Raw genomic sequence first — 20,298 nt, 5'->3', positions numbered from 1 at the left:
TTGTGCTCACAATTATTCTAGCTCATGCAATGTAATGGAATAACCTATACCTTAAGCCATTTAATGGAATAACAAAACTTTTTAAAGTTCTAGGGCTTCCCTGTTGGCGCAGTGGTTGGGGGTCCGCCTGCTGATGCAGGGGGCGCGGGTTCTTGCCCCGGTCCGGGAGGATCCCGCATGCCGCGGGGCGGCTGGGCCCGTGGGCCATGGCCACTGGTCCTGCACGTCCGGAGCCTGTGCTCCGCGGCGGTATGCGGTGAGAGGCCCGCGTACCGCAAAAAAAAAAAAAAAGTTCTATACACTTTTTTAAAGGGCTTACATTTGGACACTTCCAAAATAGGCTGACTTGAGACTACAGTATTAGTTTCTCAATAAGGACGCAGGGTGGCGCTGCCGGCTAAGACTGTGAATAAGGAGCCCTAAAAAGCTCCCGTGTTCCTTTGTTGCCAGACGAAATCAACACCACACAGAAGAAGCTTTGCCAGCCGTGCTGGGTTACCAACGAGTTTGGGTAGCGATATACTAAACGACTTTAAGATTAAAGGCAATTTTATGAAGATTCTACCAAGCAAGAAGTCAGAATTTAATACCTCGGGTCTTTTTGTGGTTGCTGAAGGGACTGGATGTAAGCACTCTGGCTCCAACATGGAGACGCTAGAGAGAATTCAACAAAACAGGCAAGTGATGACATTTATTTTGATAGTATTCTTATCTCAGGCTTACCCTTCGCCTATTCGTTATTCTGTGCTGGAAGAAACAGAGAGCGTCTCCTTTATAGCCCATTTGACCAAGGACCTGGGCCTGGGAATTGGGGAGCTGGCCGCCCGGTCGGCCCAGGTGGTGTGTGACGATGACAAGCAGCGCTTGCTGCTAGATCGCCAGACTGGAGATTTGCTTTTGAGGGAGAAACTAGACCGGGAAGATATATGTGGCCCCGTTGAACCCTGTGTGCTGCATTTCCAAGTGTTCCTGGAAACTCCGGTGCAATTTTTTGAAGGGGAACTATTAATCCAGGACATAAATGACCACTCCCCAGTATTCCCGAATAGGGAAATGCTCCTGAAAATACCGGAAAACAGCCAGCCAGGGACTGTTTTTCCGTTGAAATTAGCTCAGGATTTGGATGTGGGCAGCAATGGTCTTCAAAACTACACTATCAGCCCCAATTCTCATTTTCACGTTGTCACTCGAAATCATAGTGAGGGCAATAAATATCCAGATTTGGTGCAGGACAAAGCACTGGATCGAGAGGAGCAGCCTGAGTTCAGCTTAACCCTCATGGCGCTGGATGGCGGGTCTCCACCTAGGTCTGGCACCAGCATGTTACGAATCCTGATCATGGATGTCAATGACAATGCTCCTGAGTTTGTGCACACTCCATATGAGGTGCAGGTTCTGGAAAACATCCCCCTAGACTCCCCAATACTTACTGTTTTAGCTAGGGATGTAGATGCTGGAAACTTTGGGACTGTTTCCTACAGTTTATTCCAAGCATCAGAGGAAATTAAACAAACTTTCTCAATAAATGAAGTCACAGGAGAAATCCGACTGACAAAGAAATTGGATTTTGAACAAATTAAATCTTACCACGTGGAAATTGAGGCTACAGATGGAGGAGGCCTTTCCGGAAAAGGCACTGTAGCCATAGAGGTGGTAGATGTGAATGACAACGCCCCTGAATTTACCATACCTTCACTCACCTGCTCCATCCCAGAAAATGCTCCTGAGACTGTAGTCTCCATCTTCCGAATTCGAGATAGAGACTCCGGAGACAATGGAAGGATGGTTTGCTCTATTCCAGGTAATCTGCCATTCATTCTAAAACCGACTTCAAAGAATTTCTACACCCTGGTAACAGAGAGCCCTCTGGACAGAGAGAGCAGAGCCGAGTACAACATCACCATCACCGTCACAGATATGGGGACACCGAGACTGAAAACCCAGCACAACATAACCGTGCTGGTGTCCGACGTCAACGACAACGCCCCCGCCTTCACCCAGACCTCCTACACCCTGTCCGTCCGCGAGAACAACAGCCCCGCCCTGCACATCGGCAGCGTCCGCGCCACAGACAGAGACGCGGGCGCCAACGCCCAGGTCACCTACTCGCTGCTGCCGCCCCTCGACGCGCACGTGCCCCTGGCCTCCCTGGTGTCCATCAACCCGGACAACGGCCACCTGTTCGCCCTGAGGTCCCTGGACTACGAGGCCCTGCGGGCGTTCGAGTTCCGCGTGGGCGCCGCCGACCGCGGTTCGCCCGCGCTCAGCAGCCAGGCGCTGGTGCGCGTGCTCGTGGCGGACGACAACGACAACGCGCCCTTCGTGCTGTACCCGCTGCAGAACGCCTCGGCGCCCTGCACCGAGCTGGTGCCCAGGGCGGCCGAGGCGGGTTACCTGGTGACCAAGGTGGTGGCGGTGGACGGCGACTCGGGCCAGAACGCCTGGCTGTCGTACCAGCTGCTCAAGGCCACGGAGCCCGGCCTCTTCGGCGTGTGGGCGCACAACGGCGAGGTGCGCACGGCCCGGCTGCTGAGCGAGCGCGACGCGGCCAAGCACAGGCTGGTGGTGCTGGTCAAGGACAACGGCGAGCCGCCGCTCTCGGCCAGCGTCACGCTGCACGTGCTGCTGGTGAACGGCTTGTCGCAGCCCTACCTTCCGGCCCCTGAAGCGGAAGCGGCGGACGCGGCCCCGGCCGCTCCGCTCACCGTCTACCTGGTGGTCGCCTTGGCGTCGGTGTCGTCGCTCTTCGTCTTCTCGGTGCTGGTGTTCGTCGCGGTGCGGCTGTGCAGGAGGGGCGGGGCGGCCTCGGTGGGTCGCTGCTCGGTGCCCGAGGGCCACTTTCCGGGCCACCTGGTGGACGTCAGCGGCACGGGGACCCTGTCCCAGAGCTACCAGTACGAGGTGTGTCTGACGGGAGACCATGAAACTGGTGAGTTCAAATTCCTGAAGCCAGTATTTCCCAAACTCTTGGTTCAGAACAGAGAGAGAGAAATTAAAAGAAAGCCCCAACTGCAGGAATAATTTTGTTCGGTTAAGTGTCGTATTTGGTCAAGTGAGCCTCTCAATTTTGTTAAACCTGACTCACATTGCGTTACTTTCTCTTGAGATTGTATTGTTGTAGAAATATGTATATCTCTATTGCAAATTATGCATGTCTCTGTGCTAAATCTTCCTTTTATTAATATTGATTGGATTTAGCATTTTTAGTTACACTTGATATTATGTATTTCTTCATATTTGACCTTCTCTTGGTGATTAATCTTTCCATAACTATAAATTACTCAAGTAGTGTAAGAAGAAATTTTATTTAAAGGAACTTCTTGGTTAATGTCTTTTCAGGGAAACATTTTAAAGCTTCTGTGTAATCTTACATTTCTATATATTTTTGGTACTTGCCTTTTTTTTTTTTTTTTTTGGTACTTGTCTTTACCACATAGCTGTATATTTGCGAGGCCAGAATGTTTGAAATTCTTTGTAGCTACCTAAGACCTTTCTTGTTCACTATTCTACCAGGCTATGCCCCACTGAATAGCCATGAACATATAAATTAGCATACTTGTTTCTCCCAAATTGTACCTAAACATGCACTTTATTAAATTATTGATACACTACAGTTGTGACCATATCCCATTGTGAGCACCGTATATGCTAGAGATTATCTTGTTTGCTACTTACGTAGCACATTGTAATTGCTCCATAAATACTCACTGATATTATAATAAAAATTATTCTCATTTATAAATAACAATTAAAGAGAAAATCTTATATAACTTGGTATCACTTCACTAAAATAAAACTAAGTCACTGCTTGGTAAAATACTTAAAATCTTAGAATCTTAAGTAAACCCTAAATCCTTTAAAAGGTCTCAAGAGGTAGAGGGCATATACTTTCTTGTCCTTCCTTTTGCCCTATTAACAGAAGTTCAAATGTAGTTTAACGTATGTGTTTTTCTTGGTTTTCCTGCAGCTTCCCTGCATGTTTCAAAAGTCAGAATTTCTTCTCAGTTTTGGTTATTATGTTCTAGTCTGATTGCTCATTTTAAGTTACTCTGCAAACATGGGCAGCTTTTATGAACAAAATAATGATTTATTTTTGATCTCCAAGTCACCTTGTTTTGTCCTTCAATGTAGCGTTTGGGTATTTTGCATAAATTTACTTTTTCAATCATGCTAACTTTTAGTAGTAAGAAACAAGCATTGTTTTTTCTTTTAAGACAACAAGAATAGAAATAGAAATTAAGATAAACTTATCTGAATTATAATTGTTTCATGTCGTGTTCATTAAGCCAAGCAAGACGATTATGTGGTTTCCAACTAAATTTATATGGATGTAACTATAAGACCAGTTATTGAGCTTTTGGCACAATGTGAGTAATTAAAGAGCCTGCTTTATAACCTAAGTATTTATTTTTAGCTATTGTGTCATCCTCCTGGAATTTAATTACTTGCAACTTTCTCTGAATTACATTTTTTCTAAGGATATAATGAAATAAAAAAGGAAAATTACTGTTTAAGTTATTATTGAAACATAGCTATTAGCCTTCATCCAATCTAATACTTGAAACTAGAAAGTGATAAAAATGAGAACAAAATTAAACACAAACAAATATATGACATAAATACGGTAGTCAACTTTAACTTCTCCATTTACTTTAACTTCTCCATTTACTGTTAGATATTTAAATGAAATAGTTTTTATGTATGATGAAAAGAAATGTGATTAAAGTTTTCAGCAATATATTTCAACATTATGAACATCTAAGTTCATGTTTTTGTTTATGCCAGGAAAGTCCAATTTATATAATCACCCAAATGAGACTGGCCAAACACTCAGAACCACATTTATGAATTTATATGAGTAAATTTATGAATTACTTTGTGTATTACTTTATAAATTACTGTGTGTATTTATAAAGGATGGATCATTCCTTACTAGCTGGGGATCACCACCAGTCTTTGGTGTAGAACAGATCAACATTTTAAAATTCAATGATTATAATTTAATAGTAAATATAATCCAAATAACTTCCACAAAATGAATACCTTAAGAAAAACAGGCCAGTTCTACTTTTGCAAAACAAAAATAGAGAATGGAGGCCAAATATCTGGATAATAATACCCATTTCAATCATAGTTTCTCAAGTGCTTCTATTATATGTGCATTTTTTACAATTCCTTTGTTGTTGTTTTTAGGCATAGCATATAGTGAGTTTAACACATGCTGTTTTAGGCACAGAAATTCTACTGAAGGCAATATAACCCACATCACTTTAAGACCCTCTATTTCTTACTACCAGAAATTACAAAATATAGATTTTAAATAGTCTTAAATTATAAGTTATGCACATATTTGGTGGAATTCTGTTTCCCGGTTAGATGGATTATCTAACAGCAGAAAACAACAATAAAACCTGTTTTAAATTCAGAAATTACCAGTTTCAAGCAACAGAGAGCAGATGATATAAAAAGAACTGAAGGGGCTAAGATTCCTGAAAAGGAAAATCCTTGGAGTTCTGAACTGACTCCTACAGTCAATTTGCCCTAATGAAATCTGCAAACTCAAAGAGCAGACAAAAGGCTTCTGCCAGGGATGGCATAACTTCAATAGCCTTTGGCAAACTGGAAGATTCAAGCTCAAGGCCAGTTTTCCCCCTCATGATGCTTGTCAAATTCTGGGACATTCCAGGGAAGAAGACTAAAAACTTGAAGGAAAATTTCAGAAAAGCAGAGTGAAGTTTTAATAGTCTTAATGCATGAAAATTAGAGTTTGTGATCTGCCATGGGAAAGGCTGTGGAGAATACACTGAGTTCTGAACTGAAAATTCTGAAGGGTCAGGTGCTTTTCAGGACTACAAAGAACCTTGACTAAGCACAGTGCTTGTTTGAATTAAGGCACTTTGATTAGACATGGCTCTATCAAGCTAACAGAGGAAAAGGTGAACTCTTTCTGGAAGAAAATAATATCATCTGGATCCTGGACAGCTTTTTACATTTATCTTCAGCATTCAATAAAAAATTATGAGGCACACATACAAAAAGGCTGGTTGACATGAATAAAACCTAGAGGAAAAATAGACAATACAGAAGACCTACAGATAAAATACATACTAGAATTTACTGACAGTGATGTTAAAATAAGTATGACTGATATGTTAAAATAAGGAATACAGAAAATAGGTAGAAGAGAATTTCACAAGAGAATGGAATAAAATGGAAATTAATTTTGGGACTGAAGAATATAACTGAAATTTTAAAATATTAGATTGTGTAATGGCATAGTAGTTGTAAAGGATTATAGGATTAGTGAGTGCAAGACAGGCCAATATTAAATATCCAAATAGAAACACTGAGGAATGAAATAATTAAAAATACAGACAAGAATATTTAGTGACATGTGGAACATAAGGAAAAACTCCAACACACATATGATTGTAATCCTAGAAGGACTAGGAATGGGGAATAAGCAATGTTTAAAGAAATAATGACCAAGAATTTTCCAAAAATGGTGAACAAAATGTACTGCTCAAGATGCTCAATGAAACCCAATTAGAATAAAAAGCAATGGTAGATGGGAGTGTTTCCTTAATTTCTCTTTCAGATTTTCATCATTAGTGTATAGGAATGCAAGAGATTTCTGTGCATTAATTTTGTATCCTGCTACTTTACCAAATTCATTCATTAGCTCTAGTAGTTTTCTAGTAGCATCTTTAGGATTCTCTATGTATAGTATCATGTCATCTGCAAACAGTGACAGTTTTACTTCTTCTTTTCTGATTTGGATTCCTTTTATTCTTTTCTTCTCTGATTGCTGTGTCTAAAACTTCCAAAACTATGTTGAGTAATAGTGGTGAGAGTGGGCAACCTTGTCTTGTTCCTGATCTTAGAGGAAATGGTTTCAGTTTTTCACCATTGAGAACGATGTTGGTTGTGGGTTTGTCATATATGACCTTTATTATGTTGAGATAAGTTCCCTCTATGCCTACTTTCTGGAGAGTTTTTATCATAAATGGGTGTTGAATTTTGTTGAAAGCTTTTTCTCTATCTTTGAGATGATCATATGGTTTTCATCCTTCAATTTGTTAATATGGTGTGTCACATTGATTGATTTGCATATATTGAAGAATCCTTGCATTCCTGGGATAAACCCACTTGATCATAGTATATGATCCTTTTAATGTGCTGCTGGATTCTGTTTGCTAGTATTTTATTGAGGATTTTTGCACCTATGTTCATCAGTGATATTGGCAAGTAGTTTTCTTTTTTTTGTGACATCTTTGTCTGGTTTTGGTATCAGGATGATAGTGGCCTCGTAGAATGAGTTTGGGAGTGTTCCTCCCTCTGCTATATTTTGGAAGAGTTTGAGAAGGATAGGTGTTAGCTCTTCTCTAAGTGTTTGATAAAATTCGCCTGTGAATCCATCTGGTCCTGGGCTTTTGTTTGTTGGAAGATTTTTAATCACAGTCTCAATTTCAGTGGTTGTGATTGGTCTGTTTATATTTTCTATTTCTTCCTGGTTTAGTCTCAGAGGGTTGTGCTTTTCTAAGAATTTGTCCATTTCTTCCAGGTTGTCCATTTTATTGGCATATAGTTGCTTGTAGTAATCTCTCACGATCCTTTGTATTTCTGCAGTGTCAGTTGTTACTTCTCCTTTTTCATTTCTAATTCTGTTGATTTGAGTCTTCTCCCTTTTTTTCTTGATGAGTCTGGCTAATGGTTTATAAAGTTTGTTTATTTTCACAAAGAACCAGCTTTTAGTTTTATTGATATTTGCTATTGTTTCCTTCCATTTACCGTTGCAACGAAAAGAATAAAATACCTAGGAATAAACCTACCTAAGGAGACAAAAGACCTATATGCAGAAAAATATAAGACACTGATGAAAGAAATTAAAGATGATACAAACAGGTGGAGAGATATACCATGTTCTTGGATTGGAAGAATCAACATTGTGAAAATGACTATACTACCCAAAGCAATCTACAGATTCAATGCAATCCCTATCAAACTACCACTGGCATTTTTCACAGACCTAGAACCAAAAATTTCACAATTTGCATGGAAACACAAAAGACACCGAATAGCCAAAGCAATCCTGAGAAAGAAAAATGGAGCTGGAGGAATCAGGCTCCCAGACTTCAGATTATACTACAAAGCTACAGTAATCAAGACAGCATGGTACTGGCACAAAAACAGAAATATAGATCAATGGAACAGGACAGAAAGCCCAGAGATAAACCCACACAAATATGGTCACCTTATTTTTGATAAAGGAGGCAAGAATATACAATGGAGAAAAGACAGCCTCTTCAGTAAGTGGTGCTGGGAAAACTGGACAGCTACATGTAAAAGTCAGAAATTAGAACACTCTCTAACACCATACAGAAAAATAAACTCAAAATGGATTAAAGACCTAAATGTAAGGCCAGACACTATCAAACTCTTAGAGCAAAACATAGGCAGAGCACTCTATTACATAAATCATAGCAAGATCCTTTTTGACTCACCTCCTAGAGAAATGGAAATAAAAACAAAAATAAACAAATGGGACCTAATGAAACTTAAAAACTTTTGCACAGCAAAGGAAAACATAAACAAGATGAAAAGACAACCCTCAGAATAGGAGAAAATATTTGCCAAGGAAGCAACTCACAAAGGATTTATCTCTAAAATATACAAGAAGCTCATGCAGCTCAATATGAAAAAAACAAACAACCCAATCCAAAATTGGGCAGAAGACCTAAACAGACATTTCTCCAAAGAAGATATACAGATTGCCAATATACACATGAAAAGATGCTAAAATCAGTAATCATTAGAGAAATGCAAATCAAAACTACAATGAGGTATCACCTCACACCAGTCAGAATAGCCATCATCAAAAAATCTACAAACAATAAATGCTGGAGAGGGTGTGGATAAAAGGGAACCCTCTTGCACTGTTGGTGAGAATGTAAATTGATACAGCCACTGTGGAGAACGGTATGGAGGCTCCTTAAAAATAGAACTACCATATGACCCAGCAATCCCACTACTGGACATATACCCTGAGAAAACCATAATTCAAAAAGAGTCATGGGTTTCCCTGGTGGCACAGTGATTAAGAATCTGCCTGCCAATGCAGGGGTCACAGGTTCAAGCCCTGGTCCAGGAAGATCCCACATGCCCCAGAGCGGCTGAGCCCATGTGCCACAACTGCTGAAGCCTGCGTGCCACAACTACTGATGCCCGCGCAGCTAGAGCCCATGCTCTGCGACAACAGAGGCCACCGCAGTGAGAAGCCTGTGTGCCGCAGTGAAGAGTAGCCCCTGCTCGCCACAACTTCAGAAAGCCCGTGTGCAGCAAAGAAGATCCAACACAGCCAAAAATAAATAAATACATAAATAAATTTATTTTAAAAAAAGAGTCATGTACCACAATGTTCATTGCCGCAGTATTTACAATAGCCAGGACATGGAAGCTACCTAAGTGTCCGTCAACAGATGAATGGATAAAGAAGATGTGGCACATATATAGAATGGAATATTACTCAGCCATAAAAAGAAACGAAATTGAGTTATTTGTAGTGAGGTGGATGGACCTAGAGTCTGTCATACAGAGTGAAGTAAGTCAGAAAGAGAAAAACAAATACCGTATGCTAACACATATATATGGAATCTAAGAGGGAAAAAAAAGGCTCTGATGAACGTAGGGGCAGGACAGGAATAAAGACACAGATGTACAGAATGGACTTAAGGACACGGGGAGGAGTAAGGGTAAGCTGGGACGAAGCTAGAGAGTAGTATTGACATATATACACTACCAAATGTAAAACAGTTAGTGGGAAGCAGCTGTAAAGCACAGGGAGATCAGCTCAGTGCTTTGTGACCACCTAAAGGGGTGGGATAGGGAGAGTGGGAGGGAAATGCAAGAGGGAGGGGATATGGGGATGTATGTATACATATAGCTGATTCACTTTGTTATACAGCAGAAACTAACATAACATTGTAAAGCAATTATACGCCAATAAAGATGTTAAATGAAAAACAAAGCACAGCTAGGAATATCACAGGAAGGCTGCTAAAGACTAAAGTCAAAGAGAAAATCTTAAAAGCAATCACATGAAGATGACATATTGCTTTGAAAGGAACAACAATAAAATGGAGAGCTGACTATCAAGCAGCCAAAAGACAAAGGAATGATGTCTTCAGAGTCCTGAAAAAAAAATAACTACCAGACTAGAATTCTATCACCAGAAAATATATCTTTCAAAAATGAAGCTTTCAAACAAACAAAAACTGCAAGAATTAATCACAGTCGCATCTGCACTAAAAGAAATACTTTTTGTGGAATTCATTAGGCAGAAGGAAAACAGTCCTGAAGGAATCACAGATTTGCAGGAAGAAATGAAGAACAAGAATAAGGGTAACTATAAATTGCTATTGATTATTAAAGGCAAAAATAATAGTTTCTTAAAGGATTTAAAATATACATAAAATTTTAATTCATGACAATAATAATGTAAAAGGCAGGTGCTATAAACAGAGTTAAGGAATTTTAAGGTTCTAAGCATTATCATGGGAGTAGTAAAATTAAATAATTTGTATTAGACTCTTGTAGATCAAAGATGGATGTTGTAATCTCTAAGATAATCACAAGGAGAATAATTTTAAAATTAATCGAAGGAAAAAAATAAATATCTAAATAATCAAAAAGAAGAAAAAACTTTAGGGACAAATAGCAAAAATTTAGATGGTATATATAAGTGAATAGATATCAAATATTACATTAATTGCAATTGGATTAAATAATCCAATTAAACAACCAATATTGTCCGATTAGGTTTAAGAAAAATTCAACTATATGCTGTCACATAACTGTGTGTGTCTCTGTGTGTGTGTTATGACAGAAAGTTTGAAAATATAAAAATAGAAAAAGATACATGACACAAACACTAACCAAAATAAACCAAGTATAGATATACTCACATAAGACAAAGGAGACTTTAAGGAAAGATGCATTACTAGAGATAAAGAGAGATATTTCATAATGATAAGGAGGTAAATATACCAGAAGTATGTCAATTCTAAGACTGAATATATCCCCATAATTACAAAATATAGAAAGTTAAACTGAAAGAACATAAATAAGAAATAGATAAATCCAGTCATAGGAAGAGGATGTATTACAACTCTCTCAACCCCTGATAGAATAAGAAGACACACCTAATATTAAAAATCTGAACAACACAATAATTATATCTGAATAAACTGACATACATAGTACACTGGAGAGTACACATTCTTTTTACATGCACATGCATATATCAAAATTATCCATATTCTGGGTCATAAGGCAAGTCTCTAATTTTTTTTAAAGAATTGAAATCACTCAATATGCTCTCTGACAATGAAATTAAGGCAGAAATAAAAATTTAAAAGAAATACCCAAATGCTTCAAAATTAAATAATATAATCCATCAGTCAAAGAAGAAATCACAGAAGAAATTTACAAATATTTTGAACTGGGTAAAAGTTAAGATCTGATATATCAAAACAGATTTTACAGGGAAATTTTAAAACTTAAAATGCACAGGTTAGAAAAGAAAGGTTAAAAATCAATAATCTAAGCTTTCATCTGAAGAAGCTAGAAAAAGAACAAATCAAATACCAATGTAGAAGGAAGAAAATAATACATATATATATATAAACATAAATAAATACAAAGCTGACAAATATACAACCAAGAAGATTAACAAAACTTAAAGTTGGTTCCATGTAATAATTAATAACTCTTATTAAAAACTCTTCATAAGGGGCTTCCCTGGTGGCGCAGTGGTTGAGAGTCCGCCTGCCAATGCAGGGGACGCCGGTTCGTGCCCCGGTCCGGGAAGATCCCACATGCCGCGGAGCGGCTGGGCCCGTGAGCCATGGCCGCTGAGCCTGCGCGTCCGGAGCCTGTGCTCCGCAATGGGAGAGGCGACAACGGAGAGAGGCCCGCGTAACTCCCCCCCGACAAAAAAAAAAAAAAAACTCTTCATAAGACTAATGTTAAAAAGAAAGAAAACATCGATCATAAATATCAGGAATGAAAAAGGAACATCACTACCAATCCTACAGACATTAAAAAATAAAAGAGGATGTTATGAACAACTGTATGCCAATAAATTTGGTAATTTATGTAAAATGGAAAACATCTTTTAAAAACACAATATACTAAAACTGAAAGAAGAAGAAATCTGATTAGTCATATCTTAAGTAAATTAAACTTGTGATTAAAAACCTTGCCACTTCAGTTCACACTAGTCAATTCTTCTAAATACTCATGGAACAACTAACACCAATTTATACAAAATCTTTTAGAAGACAGATAAACAGGAAATATTTCCCAGATTATTTGGGTACCAGCATGACTTCAATGGATTATGACATCCAAACCTGAATAGGACATCATAAGGAAGGAAAACTAGAGACCAATCTCTTTTACAAACACAGATGGAAACATTCTAAACAAAATATCAGTAAATAAAATTCAGAAATATATAAAAGAGAAATAATAAATTATGAGAAAACTGTGTTATTTTAGGAATGCAAATCCAATCAATATACTACATTACATTAATAGGTAAAGGAGTAACATCATATGATTACGTCAATGGATACAGAAAAAAGTCACTAGTGAGCACACACTCATGGTAAAATTGTTAGCAAACTGAAAACAGAAGGGAACTTTCAGAAAGTATTTTAAAACCTACAGTAAACATTATCCTTAATGGTAAATTATTTAAAACTTTCCCTCAGGGATCAATAATGAGACAAGAATGCTTGCCTTTACTATTTCACTTCAGTGTTTTACTATAGGTTCTAACCAGTGGAATAAAGCAAAGAAAAAATAAAAGACACAATGATTGGAAGAGAAGAAATAAGTCTTTTTTTAAAATGACATGATTGTATACATTAAAAGTCATAAAGAATCTGCAGACTATTAGGATTAATAAATGAAGTAAGTAATGCCACTGGATATAAGGTCTACATGCAAATAATAATTGTATTTCTATACAGCAACAAAACCCAGAAAATTAAAAATTTCAAGCATCATTTACAATAGTTTCAGAAACATCAAATATCTAGACAAACATAACAATATGCATAAGACTTCTACACTGAAAAATATAAAATATTATTGAGAAAAGTTAAATATCTGAATAAACAGAGGAATATATAATGTTCAATAGTTGGAAGACTCAATATTGGGAATATGTCAGTTCTTCTCAACCTACAGATGCAATAAAATCCCAAACAAAACTTCAGATTTCTTTGTGGAAGCTGACAAGCTGAATCTATAGTTTATATGGGGACTTCCCTGGTCATCCAGTGGTTAAGACTTCGCCTTCCAATGCAGGGGATGTGGGTTCAGTCCCTGATCGGGGAGCTAAGATCCCACATGCCTTGTGGCCAAAAATCCAAAACATGAATCAGAAGTAATACTGTAACAAATTCAATAAAGACTTAAAAAAAATAGTCCACATCAAAAAAAAATCTTTAAAAAAAGAGAAAGGTAAAGTTTATATGGAAATACAAAGGGACAATAATAACCAAAGCAGTCTTAAAGAAAAAGAATAAAACTGGAGGACTTAGCAATCAGATACTAAAACCTATTATGAAGTACAGTAATTAAGATAATACTGTATTGTGGGATAAACAAAGAGAAAAATGGGAAAAAAAGGCTCTTGAACAGAAGTATGGACCCCTGATTTATGAAAAAAATGGCACGTCAGAAACAATTGGGAATGGAACTTCTTTTCAATAGATGGTGCAGTCATTTGGATATTTATATGAAAAAAAAATAATTTGACCCTAACCTCATTAACATGAAAAAATAATTTCAGGAGGATTATAGCTCTAAATGTGAAAAGTAAAGTAATTAATTTTTCAAAAGCACCATACAACAATATTTTCTTCACTTTAGTGTATGCAAAGATTTAAAGAAAACACAAAAAGTTCTAACCATAAATAAAAAATATTGAAAAATTAGAGTAAAAGTTAAGAAGTTTTGTTCTTCAAATATACCACAAGAGAGTTAAAATGCATGCCATAGAGTGGGAGAGAATATTTGCAATACATACTTCTAAAAAAGTACTTATACCCAGAATATATAAGGAACTTCTAAAGATTAATAAGAAAAAAAGACAAATACCCTAAATAGAAAAATAGACAAAAAACTTATGTACTTCACAAGAATATACACTAATAAAAATAAACGTGGAAAATGTGCTCAATTTAATTAATCATCAGGGAAATGCTAATTAAAATTACAATATGACATCATTACACACTCATCAGAAAGGTTAAAATTAAAAGATATTATCAAATGTTGACAAGCATATGGAGCAACTGGAACTCTCACTCTGCTGGTTTTGGTAAAAACACAGTTGAAAACTGTTTTGCAATATCTATTAAAGATATATATATATGTGCACATCTTAAGGCACAACAGTCTAACTCCTAGGAATATAGTAAATATAAATGCACACATAGACACCAAAAGACATATACAAGAGTGTTCATAGCAGCACTACTCAAAATATTCGCAAACTGAAAAACCCCAGTGTCCATCAACTGGAGAATAAAAAAACAAATGGTGGTATAGTCATACAATAGAATACCATAAAGCAATGAGAATAAAATAAATTAGAACAATATGTAACAGATGAATTTTACAAAGGTAATGTTGAGTGAAAGAAGACAAACATAACACTCTATAACTCCATTTCTATAAAAGTTCAAAAAAGACACACACAAGCTCTATGATAATAGAAATCAGGAGAGTGCTTACCTTTAGGGGGGAGGGGGCAATGAGAGGAGGGGGCTTCTAGGGTTTTTGTAACATTTTAATTTTAATTTAGGTTTTGCTTATGAGCGTGTTTACTTCCTGAAAATTTTTTGAGTTGTACACTCATGATTTATGCCCTTTTCTAATATGTAATATTTTAAAATAAAAATAACTTTAATAGTGTAAACTTTTGTAAACATCCATTATTGCTTATTTCATGAATATAATCAAATAAGAATCACACAAAAGAAAGTTTCTTCAAGTACTCAAAAGATATTTTATGAGGAATACTAGTGTTTTAGTTTGTTCTGAATAGTATTCTTTCGCTGGAAGTTAACTTAGCACATGTTTATTTAGAACTTACAATAACTGAGAAGTGGAGATACAACTGGGAACACTTCTGTGACTTTCTAACTTGGAAAGAGACGGCAAATACTATATGCAATAGTAAATAAGGACGCCTGGTGGTGCTGCAGGCTAGGAGTAGGAATGAATGGCTCTGTGGATACCCGGGAAGCCATTAAGCTGGGAATCAGAACTCTGAATGCTTTCTAAAAGAAGGAAGCATTTTACATAAGATCTAGAGGCAGAGATCTCCAGAGAAGGGCATCGTTCTACTGCAGGTCAGTCAGAAAGATCTAATTCGAGTTTATTTAACCAAATCATCTGGGTTGATTGCATACGGAATTGAAGAAACTGCAAGTTCTTGAACCGGGTCTGAACAATGGAGACTGCACCAGCAAAAACGCTACAGAAAAGGCAAGTTATCTTTCTTGCTATATTATTGCTTTTGTGGGAGGCTGGCTCTGAAGCAGTTAGGTATTCCATGCCAGAAGAAACTGAAAGTGGGTCTTTTGTGGCCACCCTGGCAAAAGACCTGGGGCTCAGGGTGGGGGAACTGGCCACTCGGGGCGCGCGAATCCATTACAAAGGAAATAAACAGCTCTTGCAGCTGGATGTAACGACCGGGAATTTGCTTCTATATGAAAAACTAGACCGGGAGGTGCTGTGTGGGGCGACAGATCCCTGCATACTGCATTTCCAACTATTACTGGAAAACCCGGTGCAGTTTTTTCAAGCTGATCTGCAGCTCACAGATATAAATGACCATTCCCCAGAGTTCCTCGAGAGGGAAATGCTCCTAAAAATCCCAGAAAACGTCCAGACAGGGACTGTGTTTCCTTTGAAAATAGCTCAGGACTCTGACATAGGTAGCAACACTATTCAGAATTACACAATCAGCCCCAACTCCCATTTTCATGTTGTCACTCATAATCGCGGAGATGGCAGAAAATACCCAGAGCTGGTGCTGGACAAACCGCTGGATCGGGAGGAAGGGCCTGAGCTCATTTTAACCCTCACGGCGCTGGATAGTGGGGCTCCGCCCAGGTCCGGGACCACTGCAGTCCGCATTGAAGTCGTGGACATCAATGACAACGCCCCTGAGTTTTTACAGTCGGTCTATGAGGTACAGATTCCGGAGAACAGCCCCCTAAACTCCTTAGTTGTCGCTGTCTCCGCCCGAGATTTAGATGCAGGAACGAATGGGAATGTAGCCTACGCTCTATTCCAAGGTGATGAAGCTACTCAACCATTTGTAATAGACGAAATAACAGGAGAAATTCGTCTGAAAAGGGCATTGGATTTCGAGGCAACTCGATATTATAACGTGGAGATTGCAGCCACAGATGGCGGGGGCCTTTCAGGAAAATGCACTGTAGTTATAGAGGTGGTGGATGTGAACGACAACGTCCCCGAACTGACCATGTCGACGCTCACCAGCTCTACCCCAGAAAACTCCCCAGAGACTGTGGTGGCCGTTTTCAGTGTTTCTGATCCAGATTCCGGGGACAACGGTAGGATGGTTTGCTCCATCCAGAATGATCTCCCCTTTCTTTTGAAACCCACATTCAAAAACTTTTACACCCTAGTGACCGAGAGGCCACTGGACAGAGAGAGCAGAGCGGAATACAACGTCACCATCACCGTCACAGATATGGGGACACCGAGACTGAAAACCCAGCACAACATAACCGTGCTGGTGTCCGACGTCAACGACAACGCCCCCGCCTTCACCCAGACCTCCTACACCCTGTCCGTCCGCGAGAACAACAGCCCCGCCCTGCACATCGGCAGCGTACGCGCCACAGACAGAGACGCGGGCGCCAACGCCCAGGTTACCTACTCGCTGCTGCCGCCCCTCGACGCGCACGTGCCCCTGGCCTCCCTGGTGTCCATCGACCCGGACAACGGCCACCTGTTCGCCCTAAGGTCCCTGGACTACGAGGCCCTGCGGGCGTTCGAGTTCCGCGTGGGCGCCGCCGACCACGGCTCGCCCGCGCTCAGCAGCCAGGCGCTGGTGCGCGTGCTCGTGGCGGACGACAACGACAACGCGCCCTTCGTGCTGTACCCGCTGCAGAACGCCTCGGCGCCCTGCACCGAGCTGGTGCCCAGGGCAGCCGAGGCGGGCTACCTGGTGACCAAGGTGGTGGCGGTGGACGGCGACTCGGGCCAGAACGCCTGGCTGTCGTACCAGCTGCTCAAGGCCACGGAGCCCGGCCTGTTCGGCGTGTGGGCGCACAACGGCGAGGTGCGCACGGCCCGGCTGCTGAGCGAGCGCGACGCGGCCAAGCACAGGCTGGTGGTGCTGGTCAAGGACAATGGCGAGCCGCCGCTCTCGGCCAGCGTCACGCTGCACGTGCTGCTGGTGGACGGCTTCTCGCAGCCCTACCTGCCGGCCCCTGAAGCGGAAGCGGCGGACGCGGCCCCGGCCGCCCCGCTCACCGTCTACTTAGTGGTCGCCTTGGCGTCGGTGTCGTCGCTCTTCGTCTTCTCGGTGCTGGTGTTCGTCGCGGTGCGGCTGTGCAGGAGGGGCGGGGCGGCCTCGGTGGGTCGCTGCTCGGTGCCCGAGGGCCACTTTCCAGGCCACCTGGTGGACGTCAGCGGCACGGGGACCCTGTCCCAGAGCTACCAGTACGAGGTGTGTCTGACGGGAGGCTCCGGGTTAAATGAGTTTAAATTCTTGAAGCCGATTCTCACCAACCTCCCGACCCAGGGCGCTGGTGAAGAGGAAAACGCCAACTTCCGGAATAGCTCTGGATTCAGTTAGGGATCTCATCATGATGCAAGGTATTTGTCATTTATCTCTAATTTCCCCAGATACCGAATTTGAGGGCGTCATGGAGAAAAATTCCATCTTCCGATATAGCCTTGATTTCCTTTTTGTAATGAATTAGTCCAGTTAACTTTCCCTTGTCCAATTTTTGAAAACTAAATTCTGTTGTCATTGCATTTATTTATAGTGTGCCATTCCAAATCCTTGCATGCTGTTGATTTTCCTGAAATTTTTGCTCCTTCCGTTGGTACTTGTTGCAATGAACTGTCTTAATAAAATATTGTTTTCTCTATATTCATTCTGTTTCATCACCCTCTAAGTTATTTGATGCTAAATAGCAAAAATTTAAAATGTTTAAATATTCATTTTGTTAGCAAAGGAATACATTCATATAACAAATATAATACGTGAGAAAGCATGATGAAAACCAACACTTCTATTTACACTTCTTTCCTAGCTCTCATCCTACTGGCAAATCTTTAAATGAATATTTTATTTCAATTATAACATACATACAGAAAAGTGAAAAATCCTTAACACAGCTCACTGTATTTTCAGAAAGTGAACATACTTGGTACCAGCATCTTGAAGAAACGAAACATTATTAGCATCCCAGGTGCCACACAAATTACCCCTTAAAATCACTACCAGCTCAAGTATAACAAATATCTCAACTTCCAATACTATAGTTCAGTTTTGCCTGTTTTGAATTTATATAAATGGAATAGTAGAGTGTGAACTGTTTTGCATCTGGCTTCTCAACAATATGTTTATGACATTTATCCGTGATACTGCTTTTAATTTTAGTTCTTCATTCTTGTTGCTGTATAGTATTCCACTGTATGAATATGTCACAATTTATAACCCATCTTACTGTATGTGGATATTGGGGTTGGTGCAACGTTTGGCTGTTTGAATAATGCTGCTATAAACATTCTCTTACATGTCCTTCAACAAACATGTATATGCATTTCTGTTGGGTATATACCTAAGGGTGGAATTGCTACTCATTTAGTAAGTGCATGTCCACTTTTAGTAGATATTTCCAAATCGTTTTCCAAAGTGGTTGTCCCAGTTTACATTGCTTTCAGCAGTGTCTGGATATACCAGTTCCTCAGCATTCCTGCCAACACCTGGTATTATCTGTTTTTCATTTTATCCCTTTGGAAAGCACTTTTAAACCTTCATTTTCTAACTTTTTAAACACTTTCTTATCACTAAAGAATATGTTTGTAACTTTTTCGTAAACTTTAAACAATTAATTTCATGCTATTGTTGTTTGGTATCTGGTACTTAAAATTTCTCTCATACATCCTTCACATATAGCTGTCTCACTATTTTCTGTTACTTCTCTGCTCAAACTGAAAGCTCCATTTATTGTTCCACTAACAACAGTTTCTTTTGATTTTCTTGGATGAAAGAAACTAATAGAATTCTTATTTTTCCTGTTACTTGTTTTTCCCTTATACTTTCAAACCTCTCAAAAATGCGCTTTTACTTTTATATAGTTAGGGTTAATGACCCATTCTACAACTGTAGCTAAGAATTCCTTGTTTGTCTATAGATGTTTTAAAACCTGAAAAGCAATGTTAAAATTTTACTTTTAATGACCATATAAATTATGAATGCCCTGCAGGTAAAGATCACCAGGAACACATTATATCAGAACATTATAGTCAGTAAAGGTGGGTTTACTGACTTATAATGAGGGAGACTGCACACCATGGGGAACCATGGGTCAACTAAGTAACAGTGCCCTACAAAGGAGTTAGAGGATTTGGGCTTATGTTAGGTGATTGCGGTAGGGTTCAAGAAAGTCTCCTTCTTTCCTTCTTCTTCTTTTTTTAATTCCTTCTCTTTGCTACAGTATATCCTCTAGTGGCTTCTTAAGAGAGAGTGCACAAAAATAAACTTTCTCTGTCTCTGCATATCTGAAAATGCATTTAGTTTTCACTTCCACTTCATAAATGTCTTACATGTTACTTATGTCATTCAATGTTTTATACATTCTAACGATTCGTGCCTTTTCATATCTGGGATTTTTTCATCTCTAGTATTATTTCCTTAATAATTGTATTCCTAACTTTAGCTTGTTATGTTTGTCTGAGACTTGTACTTGTTGGATATTAAACATGTTAAATTGTTTCTCTATCTTTCTTATATTTCTCTTTTACATCTTTGGTTTTTCCTCTATATCCTAACTTAGAGTTAGTCCCTCACTTTATTTTGAGTATTTTTATTGAATTTTTAATTTTAGTGGCATATTTAAATCCCGAAGAGTCTTCTTATTATCTGATTGTGTCTTTTCCATAGTAGCACTTGGGATTTTCAAAGTTCACTTTATTTCCTGAATGATCTGTTTCCTGGAGGTTGCA

At 39.3% G+C, this 20,298-nt stretch overlaps 1 protein-coding gene across 1 annotated transcript in view; it reads left to right on the top strand.

Moving 5' to 3' along the window:
- The window catches only part of LOC309958906 (uncharacterized protein), a gene marked incomplete at both ends in the record, with an annotated part of 34,330 nt that extends 16,413 nt beyond the window's left edge, over positions 1-17,917 (top strand). The window contains 2 exons of the mRNA XM_082835033.1: positions 451-2,929; positions 15,531-17,917. Of these exons, the coding sequence (XP_082691159.1) occupies positions 451-2,929; positions 15,531-17,917 (4,866 nt within the window). The remainder of the gene's footprint in view (positions 1-450; positions 2,930-15,530) is intronic.
- Positions 17,918-20,298: the final 2,381 nt, after the last annotated feature.

This window comes from Leucopleurus acutus (assembly GCF_964270905.1).
Source record: "Leucopleurus acutus genome assembly, chromosome: 3".
Classification (NCBI taxonomy): Eukaryota; Metazoa; Chordata; class Mammalia; order Artiodactyla; family Delphinidae; genus Leucopleurus; species Leucopleurus acutus.
The sequence above is the reverse complement of the archived record's forward strand: the minus strand, read 5'-3'. Positions and strand labels throughout refer to the sequence as shown.